This window comes from Nicotiana sylvestris, chromosome 2 (assembly GCF_000393655.2).
Source record: "Nicotiana sylvestris chromosome 2, ASM39365v2, whole genome shotgun sequence".
Lineage (NCBI taxonomy): Eukaryota > Viridiplantae > Streptophyta > Magnoliopsida > Solanales > Solanaceae > Nicotiana > Nicotiana sylvestris.
Genome location: NC_091058.1, coordinates 1,523,899 through 1,542,358, shown reverse-complemented (window position 1 = coordinate 1,542,358; position 18,460 = coordinate 1,523,899). Strand labels below are relative to the sequence as shown.

The window sequence follows — 18,460 nt, the reverse complement described above, 5'->3', positions numbered from 1 at the left end:
TGTAGGGGCTCTTGGACGTTGTACGCACAATACTCCCAGATGCACATCACAGATTTTGTGTGAGATATATTGAAGCTAATTGGATGAAGAAGTGGAGGAGTGGTGAAATGAAGAAACTATTATGGTGGTGTGCCTGGAGTACTTATAAGGAAGAGTTCAAAGACCAACTAAAGAAGCTAGGGGAATTGGATGAAGAAGCAACAAAAGATATACTCAAATATCCACCACATGCATAGTGTAGGGCCTATTTTGATACAAAGTGTAAGAATGAAATGGTTGATAACAATTTTACTGAATCATTTAATAGTTGGATCCTTGAAGCTAGGCACAAACCAATTATTAAAATGTTGGAGGATATAAGGGTGAAAGTCATGAACATGTTGGCAGACAATGAGAAAAAGGTTATGAGTTGGACTTCTGATATAAGTCCAATTTCTATGAAGTTGTACAATGACTACAGGATTATTGCTAATGTGTGCAAAGTTGTATTCAATGAGGACCATGGATATGAGATATCAGAAGGAGATGATAGGCATACTGTGGATTTGAAGACAAAAAGATGCACATGCAGACTGTGGGACTTGAGTGGCATACCTTGCCCTCATGCAATCAAGGCAATGAATCACAATAAAGATGACTCTTTAACTGGTGTTAATTGGTGGCATAACAGAGATTCTTATATGCTGACATATAAGCATAAGCTACAACTTGTTAGGGGTCTTAAATTCTGGAAAGTTTATCCTGCTCAAGCTAAGGAGCCCCCAGAGATTGTCAAAACAGTTGGTCGACCTAAGGTGAAAAGAAATAGAGAACCTGATGAGGCAAGCAATAGAAAAGATTTGTGGAGTTTATCAAGAAAAGGAAGAGTCATGGAGTGCAACAACTGTGGTGAAATTAACCACAATTGTAGGGGGTGTCCAAAGGTAATATAGATTCATTTCTTCTTAAAGTTTTACTTATTACAATTAAGTAACTAATTTCCTGTTTTGCAGGATAAGGTTCCTGGAGAAATCTCCAAAACCAAAAAGAGAAAGGTTTCAAACAAAAGCATATCATCACAGTGTTCAGTTCTTGAAGATGAAGTGCTTCAAGATGAAGTATATGAAGATGAAGTGTTTGGAGATGATACATTTGAAGATGAAATACTTGAAGAAGAAGTTGTAAATGCTGGAACACAACAGACAATACAATCAATGATCAACAATGAAGATGCAACACAACAATCCACTTGTTATGGGACACAACAGTCCACTGCATATGGTCCTTCCATTGGTGATGAAGAAGATCCACCATTAAGGCCAAAGATTCTTTCTGAGAAACTAACAAAGTTGAAGGTGAGGAAGTCTCAAAGGTTGCCACCAACTGAAAATAGGAGGATTCCTTTCATGGGTGATGATAATGGAGTTTGCACACCAACAAACTTGCCATATTCCCCAACCAAGACAACCTGGAAGGGGAAGGCAGCAATCACTTCTAACCAGCTTGAACAACAAAGGAGAAAGAATATTAAGATGATGGGAAGAAAAGGAAAGAACCCATGTGAAGACTAAATCTGCAGATTTCTAAATTGTTTTGAATGTGATGGCATTAGATATAGGTGGTTCTAAACTTATGTTTTGTTGATAGACAACTTTTTTTGCTACCAACCACAATTATGGTTCTTGTGGTTGGTTAACCACCTACTTGTTAATGACATTTATGTTGATGTTTGTTGAATGACTAGTTAACTCTGTTGATTTGTATTATCCCTTGAATGACTAGTTGATGACTATTTATGCTTGGTTAATCGCCTCTTTCTTCTGTAAATCTTGTTTGAATATGGTCCAACAGCTATATGTGAGGGCATTTTAGACCCTTTTCGGATTGTACAAGGTCATATACGAGTCAGTTATAGTAGTCAATTCTCAAACACTTCACACCATATCAGTTTACTCACACACCTATTTGAGACCAACAAACTAATTATCACAGCAAGTAACTCAATCATAGACATAAACATTCAAATGAATGGGAATGACTTCATTGAATCCTTGCACAAAAACATAAAATTCCATTACATAATAAAACACAACAATTAAGCCACAATAACACTAACATTATATATCATTTCCCCCTAATCCAAAGAACATAACAAAATATCCCAATATCATATAAAAGAAAATTCACATCTTCTTCCGAAATTTAGCATCACGCACAGCTGAGTACTCTAAATCAACCACTTTCTTCATTAGAACATTTCTTTCCAATTCCAAGGATTCTATTCCTCCATGATCAACGAGCATCATAACATTCTCAAGATCGACAACTTTCCTTTGAAGTACATTTCTTTCACGGATTAGAGCTTCCTTTTCCTTCTTTAAACTGCATATGAGATTTGAAATTCTAGGAGGAAGCTCCTCATCTTACCATTCCCAATAGGAACATTTTTCATCCTAAAACCAAAAAAAAGAAAAAGAAATTACAGTCAAATCGAAATTATTAAAAGAACCCATCAACAAATTTACTTACCTCATGCTTAGGGCACTTGAAAAATCTTCTCCCAGTATTTAAAGGAGTCCACGCCATGAAATAATTAGCAGCAAGTCCACAACGACACCGCCTAATCGACCCATTTAAGCTACTCGAACTTTGCGACATTGTCTTAGAGAAATCTCCAAAACAAACTGATAAAGATGAAAAAGAATTAAACCTAAACTAGAACCCAACTCGAAATCGACAAGGTGACCCAATTAGTAGGAGAAATCAGACATCAATGAAGGTCAATTTTTTGAGGGAGAAGCTTTTGGGATGAAAATGGGAAATGAAATGGTCTGGTAATTGGAATTAACCTAACAGCTATATTAAGTAAAGATTGGGGGTGGGCCCGGGGTAGGGAAATAATAAGGGGTTGGAGTATTTTTAAATACATGCGGCATTTTAAATTAGGATTGAAAATTTTAAATAGGCAAATGTAATTCCACGTGGATTTTAGAGTCTCCTGTCAGTGGAGAATGATATTTTTGAGCCCATTTTTAGACGGCAAGGGCAGATAATGGGCCAACTTTAACGGAGGGCTTTGATGTCCTATTTCATATAATAGAGGGACATTTTAGGCCCTTTTCCGTAAAATCTAAGTAGAAGAAAAACAAAACAAAAAGAAGATAAAACCTATTCTTACTACCTTTGACATTGGAGTTGAGAATAGTAAGCAGCAAAAGGAAAAAAGGGCCGAAGACAAAGTAGGTTAAAGGTTGGAGATTTGGAGTTTAAAAAAAAGGTAAAGGGTAAAATATAACTGTAAAGTAATAAGTTAGGGCATAATTGGAAAGAAAAATACGAAACAATCCCACCGCACTAAATCGGTTGTTTAAAAAAAAATGAGATTTTTTATTGTTCTGGAACAATGAATTTAACAATAAAATATAACCAATTTTAACTAAACAATCAAAACAAACATTGTTTTGAGATAACAATACAATATGATACAATGAGTAACAACCATCCAAACAAGCTGTTATAAATCTTTCAAAATATCTATGGTAACGCTTTAATGTGTTATTTTTATATTCTACCACTTTTAATCTTTTTGAAATACACTTTTGTTTGTTACAACACTATGGTGTGTTTGGCAACACAATAACATAGTTGTATTGTGATAAATCGTCATACATTGACTAATTTTACATTATTTACTAGCCTACCATAATTTTTATTTTTATTTTTTTATCTTAGCTTGAGACTGTGGATATGAGCAGACTTGCACATGAAGAGTTTAAGGATTTTTTAATAAATATTTTTATGGAAAAGATATGTGAAATACTGAATTGATAAAAACATAAATATCCTTGAAACATTAAATTTTTATAAATTTAACTAATTTGTCATTAATATTCTAAAAAATCAATTTTATGTTTGTTATGAAAATAAAATAAAAAATTTAGCGGATAATTAGACAAATTTATAATAAACATAATTGAAGGGATTGATTATGCAGGAAAGTTCACCAAAGAGGTAAAAAGTACAAAATTACCAAATTGGAGGACTCAAACGAAAAATATTTTTTTAACTTCCGGTAGCCGGAGCAAGTCCATGACCATTACCAACTAAAAGCTTTGATCTTTGCTGTTAGAGCAAGCACAAAAAACTTAAAGGAAAATCGACTCCATGATTGATCCAACTGAATAGCTACAAGATGGACAGTAGGAACGTCGTCGTTTGCGACAACGGCACCGGGGTATTGTCTTTACTCTTTCACATTGCCTTTTTATTTGGTATAGTAGAGTTCTAATTCATCTGAAGATCGCGTATTTGTCAAAGGAAACTGAATTTTTATCCAAGGCTTTAATAGATGAAATTTTGCAATATTTACTTAATAGATTAGGGAAAATGAGAATAAATTTGGTGACTCTGTACATGTGCGTATATACTTCTGAAAAAAGCAGCTAAGGACGCGTACAGTAACTGAAATGTCTCAGTCATCTGTGCCTGAGATGCTTAAACCATCATCCGTTAGCTAAAGTTAATTTTCTTATGTTGTGAAGGTTAAACTATCGATGTGTGATATCAATAAAAGTTTCTTTGATTTTCTTGTAAATTCAGTTTAATCAACTACATTTCAACCCCATACTAGTTGGTTGTGCTACAATGTGCTACATGAGTCCTCTATATTGAGATGCATTTCATCCCAACACAACAGAGTATGTTTTTGATTTATCAGAAAATGAGAAAGAAACTTTGGTTTATGTCTGGCATGATCAAATGCATTACTTCATTGAACTTGGACTTATGTGGTGATCTCAACGAAATTATTTTCTGCTTGTGAAGCTACTTTTGGTTTTATTTCTTTTTTGGAACAATTCATTCTTGAAAACCAAATCTCTGTCAATCATTTCCTTCACAAGATGCAAGCTTTGACTTAAATGTGTGGTTTATGGAAACCATCATCCTACCTAATCAAGCATCCTTTCCTAGTGGAACCTGCTTTTCTGATTTATGAAATGAAAGAGAGTTTATACCGAGCTTTTGCTGAAGCATAAGATGTTTCTAGCTGTTGGCTTTGCCCTTTTTTTAAGCATTTTCTTTGGGGCTGGTGGTGGTGCTTGGGGATCGAATACATTTATTATAACTATTTTGATGTCTAAATGCAGTATGTCAAGTGTGGCTTTGCGGGTGAGAATTTTCCCACATCTGTATTCCCTTGTGTTGTGGGGAGGCCAATGCTAAGGTATGAAGAATCGCTTATGGAACAAGACTTGAAGGTAAACGTCTCTATCTTTATCCTTACCCTAAAATGGATAATGTGAAAGAATTCGCTTGCATTTATAGACAACTAGGAAGTTCTTCTTGGAGAAACAAAATCTAGGCTTCAATAGTTCCATCTTCCATGCTAAACTAGATGATATTACTACTTCTTGTGAAATGAAGGTTTACTCTTATTTTGGTTCCCAGAACACCTCAGGGATTGTTAGAGTAATGCCTATATTTTATATTCCTGGATTCTTTATTTATTCGTCTGTCTTGCAACCAGGACACTGGAAATCTTCTCGTCTTATTTTTTCTTTCTTATATCCTTCTCTTACATGCTCTGCATTTTCACTATTGAGCTCTGTAACTCAACTCACAGACTTCTTGACAAATACATAACTCTTTTACACTCTTTCTCTAGGATACTATTGTGGGAGATGATTGCTTGAAGTTGCGGCATCAGTTGGATATATCTTATCCTGTCAACAATGGAATTGTGCAAAACTGGGATGATATGGGGCATGTGTGGGATCATGCATTTTTTAACGAACTGAAGGTAGCTTTCTCTACTGTTAGCTTTCCCTGTGAAGATCTTTTATCAGTTTAACTTTTGCCTGCTAATTTTTTTGTACAATACTTGGCATATGGCTAGTTCATGATTAACTGAAAAAGCTTTCATTTCATTCTGCTGTTGAAGGTAGATCCGACAGAATGCAAAATTCTGCTGACAGATCCACCTCTCAATCCTTCGAAAAATCGTGAAAAGATGGTTTGTATTCATGCTACAGAATACATTCCCTTTTTGTATTACCTCAAAGATTTCTAAATAATACTCAAAATATGCTTGAATTATAGGTAGAAACTATGTTTGAGAAGTACAACTTTGCCGGGGTCTTCATCCAAATTCAAGCTGTTCTAACACTGTATGCTCAAGGTACCATTATACATTAGGCGAAATGTTTTATATATGAGTTCTTGGGCATAAATCATGTTTTTTGTTATTGTGAGAAGGACCACCATGAGTCCAGATATTGCAATTTTTGTCGGGTAAATACTTATTTTTGTTACAAGAATGGGTTTAATTAGATATTTTGCTTTTATTTTGGTTATATGTTATGGATTTGCTCATCATTGCTGTTCTAAAATATATGCAGGTTTGTTGACTGGGCTAGTCATAGACTCTGGTGATGGAGTTACGCATGTTGTAAGTTTTTCCATTATCATAGCTGCTTTACGATCTCCGATAGTCTTGGTTCCATATTGATTTTGCCCAATATAGAGCTGTTTTTCTGCATCAGAGGAGTCCATTTGGGTTTCCCTGACTAAATAAGATTGTTCGTTGCAGCTTCTGGTCAATGTGGTCATAAACACAGCGTTTAATTCACTTATTTTTTCGTTTGATAGCACATAATTGTATTTTGCCATGAACAGTGGGATACTTTTTCTTCAGTGTGTTATTAAGAAAGTTCTTTGATGCAGGTTCCTGTTGTTGATGGATACTCATTCCCTCACCTCACAAAAAGAATGAATGTAGCGGGGCGCCATATAACATCTTATCTGGTTGATTTGCTACTTCGAAGAGGGTAATTGCCAACACATTTGAAATAAGCTGTGGTAATTCATGCTATATTTGATTAGTTTACACCATTACTGGAGTTCTGATGGCCAGTCAATTTTTGAAGGTATGCAATGAATAAGAGTGCTGATTTTGAGACCGTCAGGGATATTAAAGAAAAGCTGTGCTACATTAGGTAAAACAACTTTTGTCATAATTTAATTCCTTTACAACTTCTTCTGGGGAGTAATGGTATTTGCTGTACTGCAGTTATGATTACAAGAGAGAATATCAGTTAGGGCTTGAGACTACTATTCTTGTTAAGAATTATACTGTGAGTAGGCTCCATCCATAATAAGCTCTTAATTGGAAAAATAAATTTACTATTATTTTAGTTTTTCTACTACCTTGAATCTTCAATCAGGTATGACACCTTGCTCTTGGATATAAAAATCTTCATGTTTCCATAAGAAACTTAGTCATTCAGTGACCCATTGTTTAGGGTTGTTTTTTCACAGCTTCCAGATGGGAGGGTACTTAAAGTTGGCACAGAGAGGTTCCAGGCACCTGAGGCTCTTTTTACTCCAGTAAGCATGCAATCCCATTTGTTTTCCTCTTTCAAAATCCATGAATATACCTTTCATAAACATGCACGGGCTTTGCTGGTTCCCCATAGTGGGGAAGAGTAAATGCTGTTCACATTTCCCCCCAAAGAAAGCTAATCCTGTATAATGCCAGATGCTATGTGACACTTGTTACCTAATCAATGACCATCTTTTGTCTTGACAACTTTTTAAATTGATGGATCTTCTGTTATTGTTAAACTAGTTTGACCTTTCAACCTTCTAACAGGAAAGCAAAAAATAGATTATCATCTTCAAATCGATTTGTTTCAAATAAAGTGTTAAGAGTCCTTAAGACAAGCTGAAGCAACATTGTAACTGCATGGTTTAAAATGTTATTCCATGCTTCTCCGGAACTCTAATTGATGGGTTGATGTATGTGGAAGGAAGCTAAATATTATTTTCATTATCCATTTTAGGATCTTATTGATGTTGAAGGTGATGGCATGGCAGACATGGTATTTCGTTGCATCCAGGAGATGGATATTGATAACAGGATGATGGTACTTCAAATTTGAATTTTACTGTATTCTTTGCCCGTAGTGTTGTTATTTGCATTCCATCTTATTGTTAATATAATAATCATTACTTTGAAACCTTTTGCAGCTCTACCAACATATTGTTTTGAGTGGTGGAAGTACTATGTATCCTGGCTTACCTAGTCGGTAACTTACTCAAATACTCTTCCTTATGACAGAGCTTTGAGAACTTAGCTGCCGAGTAATGCAATTGTGCATGACTGATTCTAAATACTACATTATTGTCACACATTTCTAGGAACTTTTAACTAGTGTGAATGCTTTCTTTAAATTTATGAACCATAGTATATCCTTGAATTTTCTCTGAGACTAATGTTAGATCAATCTGGCAGAGATTTTGAACTATGTAACTGTTTTGTTGTATGACTTTGATAACTCTCTCATTGTGCAGTATCAAAATTTGCTAAGTCCCCCCCCCCCCCCCCCCCCGCGGCCCTATCAGTCATTGAGAAAGATTTTTATCTCTCTTTGTGATTTATTTCCTTAAACTCTACTTTTGCAATTATGATAGCCCTCTGTTTCCTGAGGGAATAAAAGGAATGAACTCTTTCTTGCCGCACCTCCACCCAGACTCTCTCTCTCTCTTATTTAAATAACACTTGTATTTGTATTTTCTTCTTTCAAACACTGACAGCCTTGAGAAAGAAATTTTGGACCGCTATCTTGATGTTGTTTTGAAGGGGAACAAAGATGGTTTGAAGGTACAGTTGCCTCTTTTTTATTATTTTTGCCATTTCTTGAGGTTTTTAGCTTATGGATCAGGCTTATGCGACAAAGTAGCTTTTATTCGAATTGTCTGACCTACAAACCTAATTTGATTATTTGGAACCAATTAGTGTTGAATAAAATTGCATTGATGTCTGATCAGAAGGCATGGAAATCATTTTCCCCTTGGTAAAAGCCATAGGGGAAAAGCTTTCATCAAACTAAAGAGGCAAAAAAAAAAAATATAAAAAAAATAGAGACCTGCTGCTTATGACGGTTTCTGGTATAAATTCAAGTCAATCAAAAGATGGAGATATGAAAGTAGTTGGAGCAGGACGAGTAGGGTTTAGCATATTCTAGGAACTTCGATTACATTGGTTACAAGCATATTCTCTCTTTCATGTGTTGCTTGGTTTTCGTTGAAATTTTCTATCTTTATTTTTTGTTTTATGTCTTTTCTGCAACAGAAATTGCGCTTACGAATAGAAGATCCACCAAGAAGAAAGCATATGGTGTACCTTGGAGGTGCGGTTCTGGCAGGAATTATGAAGGTATATGATATCTCCTTCTGTCTCTCTAGCCCCATCTCTGTTCCTTCCACTACAATGCATATAAACGAGTATTTAATTTCAGAGAGGAAATTAAAATTAGAAAAGAAAGTAAGTTGGTTGCCTGGGATACAACCTTTTTCAATCTGTACTCTTTTCCATAACTTTCAAGATTTGAGTATCCCACTTCCATCTTCAATTGAATTAGGGATCGAAAATGTTGGATTGTACTATCTTGATGTGACACATTCGTGGCAATCATCAACTTCAGCCGCAAGTAAAATGCGTTTTTTGCATTTGGCCCCAATCCATCTTTTTTTTATTCCACATTTTGTGCAATTGATGAAATCATCTGTGTATGAAAGATACTCCGGTGGCTGAATGCAACTGAATAATCCACTCACCACAGCAGGTTAAGAAATTTTTATGCGGCAGCGAAAATATTTTTACTGTATATTTTGCTGAAATGACGATGAAAGAGCATATCATTTGGCAAAAAGTAAACGAGGTTATCTTCTTATTGAGTCCAAACAAATCATTGTGGCTGGTATATTTCATGTCTGTAAACGGTTCATGCTGTCCTTCTATTCTAGTCAGGATCCTCCTTCATCTTCAAATCATCTATAGAATGGCATTCGTCTCTCTTTGAGCATTATTGTTTTTTTCTCATAATGTCAAAAAGAAAATAGTTTCACTGAGTCAATATGCACCGTAATTGAAGAGCATTTAATTGAAAGAAACATTATGATGTGAAATGAAATATTGAATTATCGAATAATTTCTGCAGGATGCCCCTGAGTTTTGGATCAATAGACAAGATTATTTAGAAGAGGGAGTTGCTTGCTTAAGCAAGTGTGGCCAGGCGTGATTTTTACACGTCCATCACTTGTTTAAGCTTTATCTTTCCAAAGAAAAGCTTGGAATTTACAGATCAAGGCACGCTGAAAATTGGTTGACGTATCAAGGTCGCAATGACTGGCATTCAATGAAGAAGCTCTTATACTGTATTTACCTCCAAAATTCTCTAGAATTAACTGGAAAAAATGTCATATTTGAATGTTTTTACTGCATCTGCAGTTTATCTGAGTTGAGCGGGGGATTCTTTAAGGCTTGAATTTGTACAGTCGATATTGAAATAAAAGATTGCTAATTGGAGCCACTTTTGATTCCCTGCTGACCCCTTTTGTGTGAAGTTCATTAAATGTGAGCAGAAACATAAGCAGCTCATCGTGTAATCTGGTGTGGGCAGAAGAGATTGTGAACTAATTCTCTAATGGGTTGCAGGTTGAGGTACAATTGTTGTTTGTCGATCTGTCATTGTTAACTTCCTTTCCAGATATTCACTTTATATTCCTTCTTGTAGCATGTGGAGAAGGGCACTATTTGTGTTTCGAACACTTATTAAGTCAAATCTTAAATTTGTAATGGCATGGCTGAAGACCTGTTGGTTACATTACGTAATGATATTAGATGGAATATAAATTGGAAAGTCTCTTGTAGCTAAGACAAAGTAATCTTTCTGCCATGTCTGAGCTTGTAACTTTGTTCTCTTTTTGCAGTTGATGTAGTTGCAGTATTATTTCGCCTGTTACATCTGCAAAGAAAAAATTTCATGTTTTGTTTCGTCATAATAGTGCATAATGATAAACATTTATCTTGCTGACAGCTAGCACCTGTGCTCTGCTGTTGATATCAGGTTAGAGAGTTGTCATTCGACTAAAAGATAAAATGAGATTCTCATGTCCAAAGAGGTACACAACACAAAGATAACCTTCTTTCTCTTTCTTGTACATAAAAGAGAAAACAGATTGATTAACCAGCTAACAACAGCAATACTTAATGCCTGTGTTTAATACATTTCCTTGTATTCACATGCATAGTGTGATGCAAGAATTTGATTACCAGAAATTGAGGACGAGGCACATGATTAATGGAAATATAAGGGAGACAAATGAATTATACATATTATTCCCTATAAATGGGAAATTGGAAAGTGAAAGACAAGGAGAAGACATATATGTTGAAACTCTGTTGTTGGGGCTTCTAATTCCCACAAAGAGCAACATTTCTCTTAGAAGGTTTGAAATTCAAAGCAGTGAGACTGTAGATGCACATATTTGCTTGTTTAGATTTGATGGTAATCTCATCAGTAGTGGTTCTTGTAGAGCCAGGTACATTACAGGAAGAAGATGAAGTTCCAATAAGGCTAGCTCTGCAGGAATTGCCAATTGCTTTCTCTGCGGCACACTCTATTCCATCCACAGATGGTATCTCCAACCTGTAAACACCATATCTGTTGGTAGTTCTGTTGACGGACACTGATACCAGCTCTGCTGTCCTTGCTGACATTGCTTTGAAGGTGCAGTCTATCTTAACTTCTACACCTGTTCATTGTTTATTCCAATATCAATGGCATTAACCGATTAATCAACCAATTTTTAGTCCCCTGTCCAAGTTTAAATGTGTTTGGGTTATGACCCGTTTGTTGAGTTGTCCCAAATGGGTTGAACCCCCCCCCCCCCCCCAAAACCCCCAAGATGACCTGTCAGCTTATTGGGTCAAATAGTGTAACCTAGCGGGTCAAAATGCAATCCAAACCCAAGCATACAAATTCATATCAAACGTGGAGATAGGGAATTATTTTAATTGGACGAACTTAACTTAATAATTTAAGAAAAATACATTAGCTTTTAAGTTTCTTTTTTCAAAAGCAAAATAAAAAATGGAGGTAAGTTCATGCTAGTTGGGTTGGGTTATGACCCGTGTTTTGACCCATCTTGATCCGAACGGGTTGAGTCATCACTGCTTAGTGTTTTGACCAGTCGTTTGACACCTCTAACCAAAGGATTATTTTAGGTAGCACTATGCAGAATGAAGTAGTTAAGACAGAAGAAGAAAAAATGTTATGGATTTGTGAATATGCAAGAATTCCACCAAAATCTTGTATGGAAAACTGTAATACCTGGCATGAAGTAGCTGTGCCTGGAGAAGGAATTATTGGAGCAAATATCACAGTAAACCAAACCCATGACAGTGATCTGGGAATTAGCCACTTTTGCTGCTGATGAAGCCTCAACATCCAAAGGAAATGGTAAACACAACCACAAGAAGCAGCATGAAATCACCAAGAGGAAAACTGTAGTAGTAGTAGTAGTCATGGCAACAGCGCAGACTGACCTGAGACTTTAAGAGTTAAAACTCTGATAGCAACAGATAAAACTACTTATATGTGAATAGCTATCCCCTGCTAGCTCTAAGCTAGTAAAGCTAGTAAATCGAGCAGCTAGCCTATTTTAAAATAAGTTAAGAAAACACACACAAAAAAATACTAGCTAATATTGTTGAAAAATTCTATAATAAAAAAAGATGTGAGAGTGGGTGTATGGATAATAAGTACCAACGACAGAAATGAAAAAGAGATCAAAGTTAGAAAGAGGGAGACAAGGATCGGACCTTATTGTATGCACTCTGCAGCAGTTACTAGCTATTCAGAATTCACAAACAAACAAAGCATGTGAACTTTCTTTGGAAGTTTGTAAGGGTGGATGTGTAGGAAAGAGAGTATGGTAAGAAATAGACAATTTGCATAGAGAAATAAATAGGTCCCCCACCTTTCATTTTCTTGAATTATGTTTGGAATTTATGATGGTCTTGCTTCTTAACGTGATATAAATTAACAAGCCTTCTAGCTGCTTCTTGAACTTCTTGCTAGTTGCTACTGTCTATTTATTATCTCAACTACTTTTTTTTTCTCTGTTATTAATCGTCTGGGCTGAGTGAAGGATTGTTTCTACTGAGAATCATGTGATCATAGATGAAAGAATTAAGCCAAGCATAACTTCACATTTATTGTAAGTAACTTGTACGTTGACCTCTCATCTTTATTTCTTTGTAGATGTATTCATTGTTGTAGAGAAATGGCTTCATTGCACTTAACTTTTGTTACTCGCTTTTCCATCAATTATAGAAACTGCCTGCAGTTGGTTATGTCTAAACAATGACGAACCAATGAAAATACAAGGAGCCGAAACATTTTCAATATTGCAATGAGACCATAACCTTTATTTTAACCACGTATCAAGCTAGTTGTAAGACCGTTTATTGGGTTAGTTACAACTAAGGCTGTAAAATGAAGTTGTTGGGCCGAGTTTGGTGAAACACATCTACAGATTACTTGGGCTGAGTTAAGTGGGCTAAATAGTGGGGGAAGTGTACGGTTAGCCACTAATTAGAGATGTCTTTACTCTTTAACCACTGTTTAAAATGTATTTACTCTTTAACCAGTGCTTAATAAATTATTACCCACCCGGACGAAAATACCCCTGTGCTAGACATGGGTGTTGTATAAATATTAAGGACATGATGTCCTTAACTTCATGAATGTTGTGTAAATATTAAGGACAAAATGTCTTGTATTTGCACCTTCCGTTATTAAACTTTAGGGCATCATGTCCTTGACTTCATATGTACAGTGTGAATGTTAAGGACATGACGTCCTTAACTTCATATATGTAGTGTAAATGTTAAGGACACCATGTCCTTTATATTTACACAGCACTCATAAAGAAAGGGTAAAAACGTCTTTTCGTATTAGTTTTAATAGAGTAGTAGCTAATTTTGCTCAGCATTAAAAATACTGGATAAAAACTAAATACTATATTAAAAAGTGGCTATCCCACGTCATTTCTACCTAAATAGTGGGTCATGGCGAAACCCGCCTAACTCTTACCAAGTTTGAGTTTTTTTTTTTGTTAATTACCAAACAAAACTAATATGTAAAACTTTTTCTTTAAGACCAGCAGAGCATTTTACAACTGAGTTGAGGGAGTTGTGCTACTACTAGCCTCCCTAGTGTATCCTGGAAGATAACAAAAGCTACCTTAGATACCATTGGAGGTGAGGTTAATGCATATTGTGTGTGGTAGCAAAAGCTACCTATCATGTTTAATACTATAATTTTTAAACGTTGTTATTTCTTTTTTTTAAAAATAAAAAATGGATGGATAAGTAAGAATTATGAAATTACTAGAAAAAGGTATACTATGAATTAAGTTCCTAGAGAATCTCTGCTTAATTCTATATTTGTTCTCCCTTCTTTTCTTGCTTTATTTTTCTTTACAGTCACTCCCATTTAGGTGATATAACGGATCAACGATACTTAGTTATTTTGTGATCTCATTTCGTAATTTAGGTAAGTGTATTTATGATTAAGAAATGTGCTGAAGAGATACCTGAGTCATGATGACACAATCTTAATTGGGTCCGAAGAAATTCCTTTGAAAGGGAGATTAGCTTTTGGCGTCTTGTACAGAAACTTGGTCGTGCGGTTTGTATCCTTTTTTTTTCCTTAAAAATAAAAATTTAGGGGACACGTTGATTAGTCTACTAATAAAACATGTTCATGAAGTTCCTACGAAATGTACGCCTTTAGGTTTAAAATAATTGTAATACTTCTGCATTAACTTATAGTTAGTCTTTAGATGTTAGTATAAACTACTTTATTAATTAGAAAGCAAAATGTTAAATTGATATCTTGGATATTATCTTTCTGATGCTCAGAATCAGAACTCTGTTTCTGTCAATTAAATTTTTTTTATGTAACTAGTCAGATGAAAATTTTACTTATGTATAACTCATCATATATATAAAACAGGTTAAACCTTTTTTTATGAGTTACTTTCACTCACATGCTTCCACTCAATTCTAACACGTGAATGTTTTAGTTACGCAAATTAATCCACATCTCATGATTAATACTGTAAATTTGAACATGTAATATTCTTTTGCGAAGAAAAGATTATAGTGCATATTACGTACCTTTGCTTAGACAAAATCAAGTACTTGGAGTTGTAAAATACAAGTTTAGAACAAATGATTTGCATATATATATATATGTAAGTGTTACCTTTTTTCCCTTTTCCCTTATATATGAGGGTCTCGTTTTTGTTTACTTTGCAAGCACTGATTAGAGGTCTTCCGAACGTCTTTCTCTCAAAGTCTTTTCTTTCTTGCGGAGAATTATATTTAATGCCAAAAGAAAATAGATTTAAGCATGGCATGATAAGCTCTCCCTATTCATGAAACAAATTAATTAAGAATTACCTATATTCTGTAGGATTGCGTATAGGTATTCGTAACACACGGCGGAAGACAATAACAATCCTAGACAGATCTTTTCGTGTTTAAAAATTTATTTACATGCCAATAAATCGGATCTAAGACGTACCTGGTGAAGAAAGTCTCGTTTCAAATTCTTCGATAGTGCGAAGACTCTATGCGTATCCATACCGAGACCGATCCTTACTATCAACTCTTTGTTCAATGAAATCCGTGAACAAATTGAACGAAAATTACTATGCTGAAATTCTTCTCAAAATTTCAGCCCGAAAGTAAAAGAAAAAAACTAATTTTCTTATAAAGAATAGTTCTTGACTTTTTGCGGCACACTTACACGCTTTTTTCACACACCTCATGTTTAGGACTAATAGGTATTTATTATAGTACCAATTAATAATTCATTCTTAGAAGGTTTAGGAAAATTTGAGGCGGTGACCTACTGTAGCACAAGACCAAATTTGGACTTCTCCACAATTTTCCTTTGGAAAACAAATCTCATTCCTAACGAGAATTAACGAGGCACGCAGCAACGACAAACTTTTCCTTTTGTCTTGTTGTGCCCACATAGTATTACCAATTATATATATATATATGTATATATATATATATATATAATTTGATAATTAGTTTATCCAATGGTTAGTCAAGAAATATAATTCAATTTACTATTCCAAATAGAAAATCAATTTATTCACAATATTAATTATATCCTCTGTGCTAGCAAAGAATATAATAATATTTCATTTGGACTAATAATTTAATATATTTGACTAATTAAATTCTTTAATTTAATTATCAAATAATAAAATAATTAATCCTTTAGCAAAGATCAGGACACTCGTTAGTGTGCGACCCCATAGGTTCAATACTAAGCCGGTAGTAAATTGATCACATCAATATACTAATCAAGGGTGGCGTCTAGCAACACTCCTTAACGACCGGATAGAATGAAGTATACAATTTACTCTCAAGAACCAGTAGAAGAATAATGTAGTAATTCCTTCCATCCTTATAGCTCTGAGTCACCCTAGGATATAGTTCAACTGTCAAATCCTAATAGGCGACCAACTATGTATTCATGTCAAATATAATCGACCATCGAATGACCTAAGAAACTCATTTCTTCTTTCATTCAATTGCCCTGGCCAAGGTTTTGATTTGGTCGTTTATAATTCTTGACAACATGGAGCTTAAACTCATTACCAAGAGTTGACAGATTCCATCTTGATCATTCACTAATTCTACAAATATTTAATCGTACCCAATATCCTTTCAACTATCGCCCTAGGGCCATAGGTGTCTGGTATCAAAGCACAATAAATAACTTGTCAATTACTATGACGATCCCATGTCAAAGGAAAATCTTACATCACATTCTTCAAGAGAATATCCTATTGACAGTTTATGGTAATTCTAATCATTAGGAATTATCCAATGAGTCGGTTCAATGATCATATCTCTATATGCATCATCTATCTATGTAATTTAGTTAATGGGATAAACTAATCTTTATCCCATAAAGACGATCACATAAATATTGATCTAACCGGATTACTAATGTCCAAATTAATAATCCTACGATCAAGAACAAATTTAGATTAAATTAAAAGAAACTTTACTCTCATTATCATGATCTCCATCACAATGTCAAGTCTCAAAATTTAATCAAGGACCTTATCAAATTAATAAAGCAATTAATAACAATGATAAAAGAATATCAAATGCCATACATATTTTATATCAAATAACGTTCACAAAATTATGTTCAAATCATCAAATATGATATTAGATTTAGGGCATATCTACTATATCCCTAACATATTCAGCCATTTTCATCACATAAAAGAGTACTAATTTCAATTACGTCAAAACTCAATTAGGCCAGCAACTGCTGAAACCGTACAAAGTTGCAAAATGTGGTCATCGAAAAGTTGTAAAATGATTCTTTCTTCCAACGTGTCCCCTAAAAGACTAAGTTTTTTTTTTAAAAAAAACTAAAGACTAATTAGCTTGAATTTTAGTTTTGAAATTAGTTTGAATAACGATATTTTTTTTTTCTGGGTTAATGATTGGAATCGAGTGTGGGTGGAGAAGTGGTCCACATAAATCATATTTCAGGAAGATATATTAAAATCTGAATTAATTACAATAACTAACAGACAATTGCTCAATATATTCCAAAAAGAAAAAGGGAAAAAGCCAGAAGCGTAGTTTTTCCATTTGTTACGTCCTGGCTATTGGTCATCACAGAAAACTCTACATCTACCAGCTGACCATTATGATAATTATATTTTCCATATTTTACACATATGAAAGAAAAAGAGAAAAGGCCAATTACTCTTTTATTAATCGTCCTATTTTTCTAGTGTTTCACTCTTCAATCAATTTTTTTTTTTTTTAAAAAAAAAAGATATTAGTACAACATTTATGAAACTCAACCAGTTGATAACCGTTTTTACTCTAATTTTACCTCCTATAACAAACTATTGTACCCTATTTATTATAAACCAAAATAATTTCAAAATATTATTATTTATATCTACCTTTTCTATTTTATAGCAAAATATGTATTTATTTATACCTACCATCGAGGAATGCAATACGCCAATTATGTTCTTTCTCTTTCTTCCTTCTTTCTATTAGTAAGATTCTCAATTCTCTCTCTTCTCCATTGAATCAACAGAATTGTCAGCGTCATCATCGTGGTCATCGTCAGAATCGCCGGCATCATCATCCAATATTAGCTCATCCTCTTAGGTGAACAGATCTGGCCATGGCTAATATGGAGGAAGTTTAAGATACACAATAAGATACGAAAATTTGTGATAAATGATTCAAAAGGGACTAAAAAATAAGGAAGTCCAGCTGTTTAATAACTGAAAGAGGATCAATTAGTATGTATCACTCATAATTTAACTCAACAAAATCAATTCTACATAAATTTCGCTTCTACGAGGCTGTACTCGCGCTACTGTATTCATGAATAGAATAGCGGAATTCGCCTAAAAATTAGGAAAGTCCAGTTGTGCGATTGTACTTGTTGTACTTGTACTACTATATTTATGAATACATTAGCGCAATTCGTATATCATAAATTTTTATATAAACAATAGTGATTTCTGAAAATTCCCGTTCTTAATATAACATTGG

At 34.4% G+C, this 18,460-nt stretch overlaps 2 protein-coding genes across 2 annotated transcripts; one reads left to right on the top strand and one right to left on the bottom strand.

The window, feature by feature from the left end:
• The first annotated feature begins 4,008 nt into the window (after window positions 1–4,008).
• LOC104233483 (actin-related protein 2) lies at window positions 4,009–10,300 on the top strand. The gene is made up of 15 exons (XM_009786882.2): window positions 4,009–4,213; window positions 5,127–5,237; window positions 5,645–5,779; window positions 5,921–5,992; window positions 6,079–6,157; window positions 6,378–6,427; window positions 6,703–6,806; window positions 6,906–6,974; window positions 7,049–7,112; window positions 7,297–7,365; window positions 7,821–7,904; window positions 8,008–8,066; window positions 8,575–8,641; window positions 9,113–9,196; window positions 9,981–10,300. The coding sequence occupies exons 1-15, from the start codon at window positions 4,172–4,174 to the stop codon at window positions 10,059–10,061; spliced, it is 1,170 nt and encodes a 389-aa protein (XP_009785184.1). The 5' UTR covers window positions 4,009–4,171; the 3' UTR covers window positions 10,062–10,300.
• A 645-nt stretch (window positions 10,301–10,945) lies between these two features.
• On the bottom strand, window positions 10,946–12,802 carry LOC104233482 (uncharacterized). Its single transcript, XM_009786880.2, has 3 exons — window positions 12,647–12,802; window positions 12,156–12,370; window positions 10,946–11,577 (listed from the first exon to the last, which is right to left on the bottom strand). The coding sequence occupies exons 2-3, from the start codon at window positions 12,349–12,351 to the stop codon at window positions 11,237–11,239; spliced, it is 537 nt and encodes a 178-aa protein (XP_009785182.1). The 5' UTR covers window positions 12,352–12,370; window positions 12,647–12,802; the 3' UTR covers window positions 10,946–11,236.
• Between the last annotated feature and the right edge of the window lie 5,658 nt (window positions 12,803–18,460).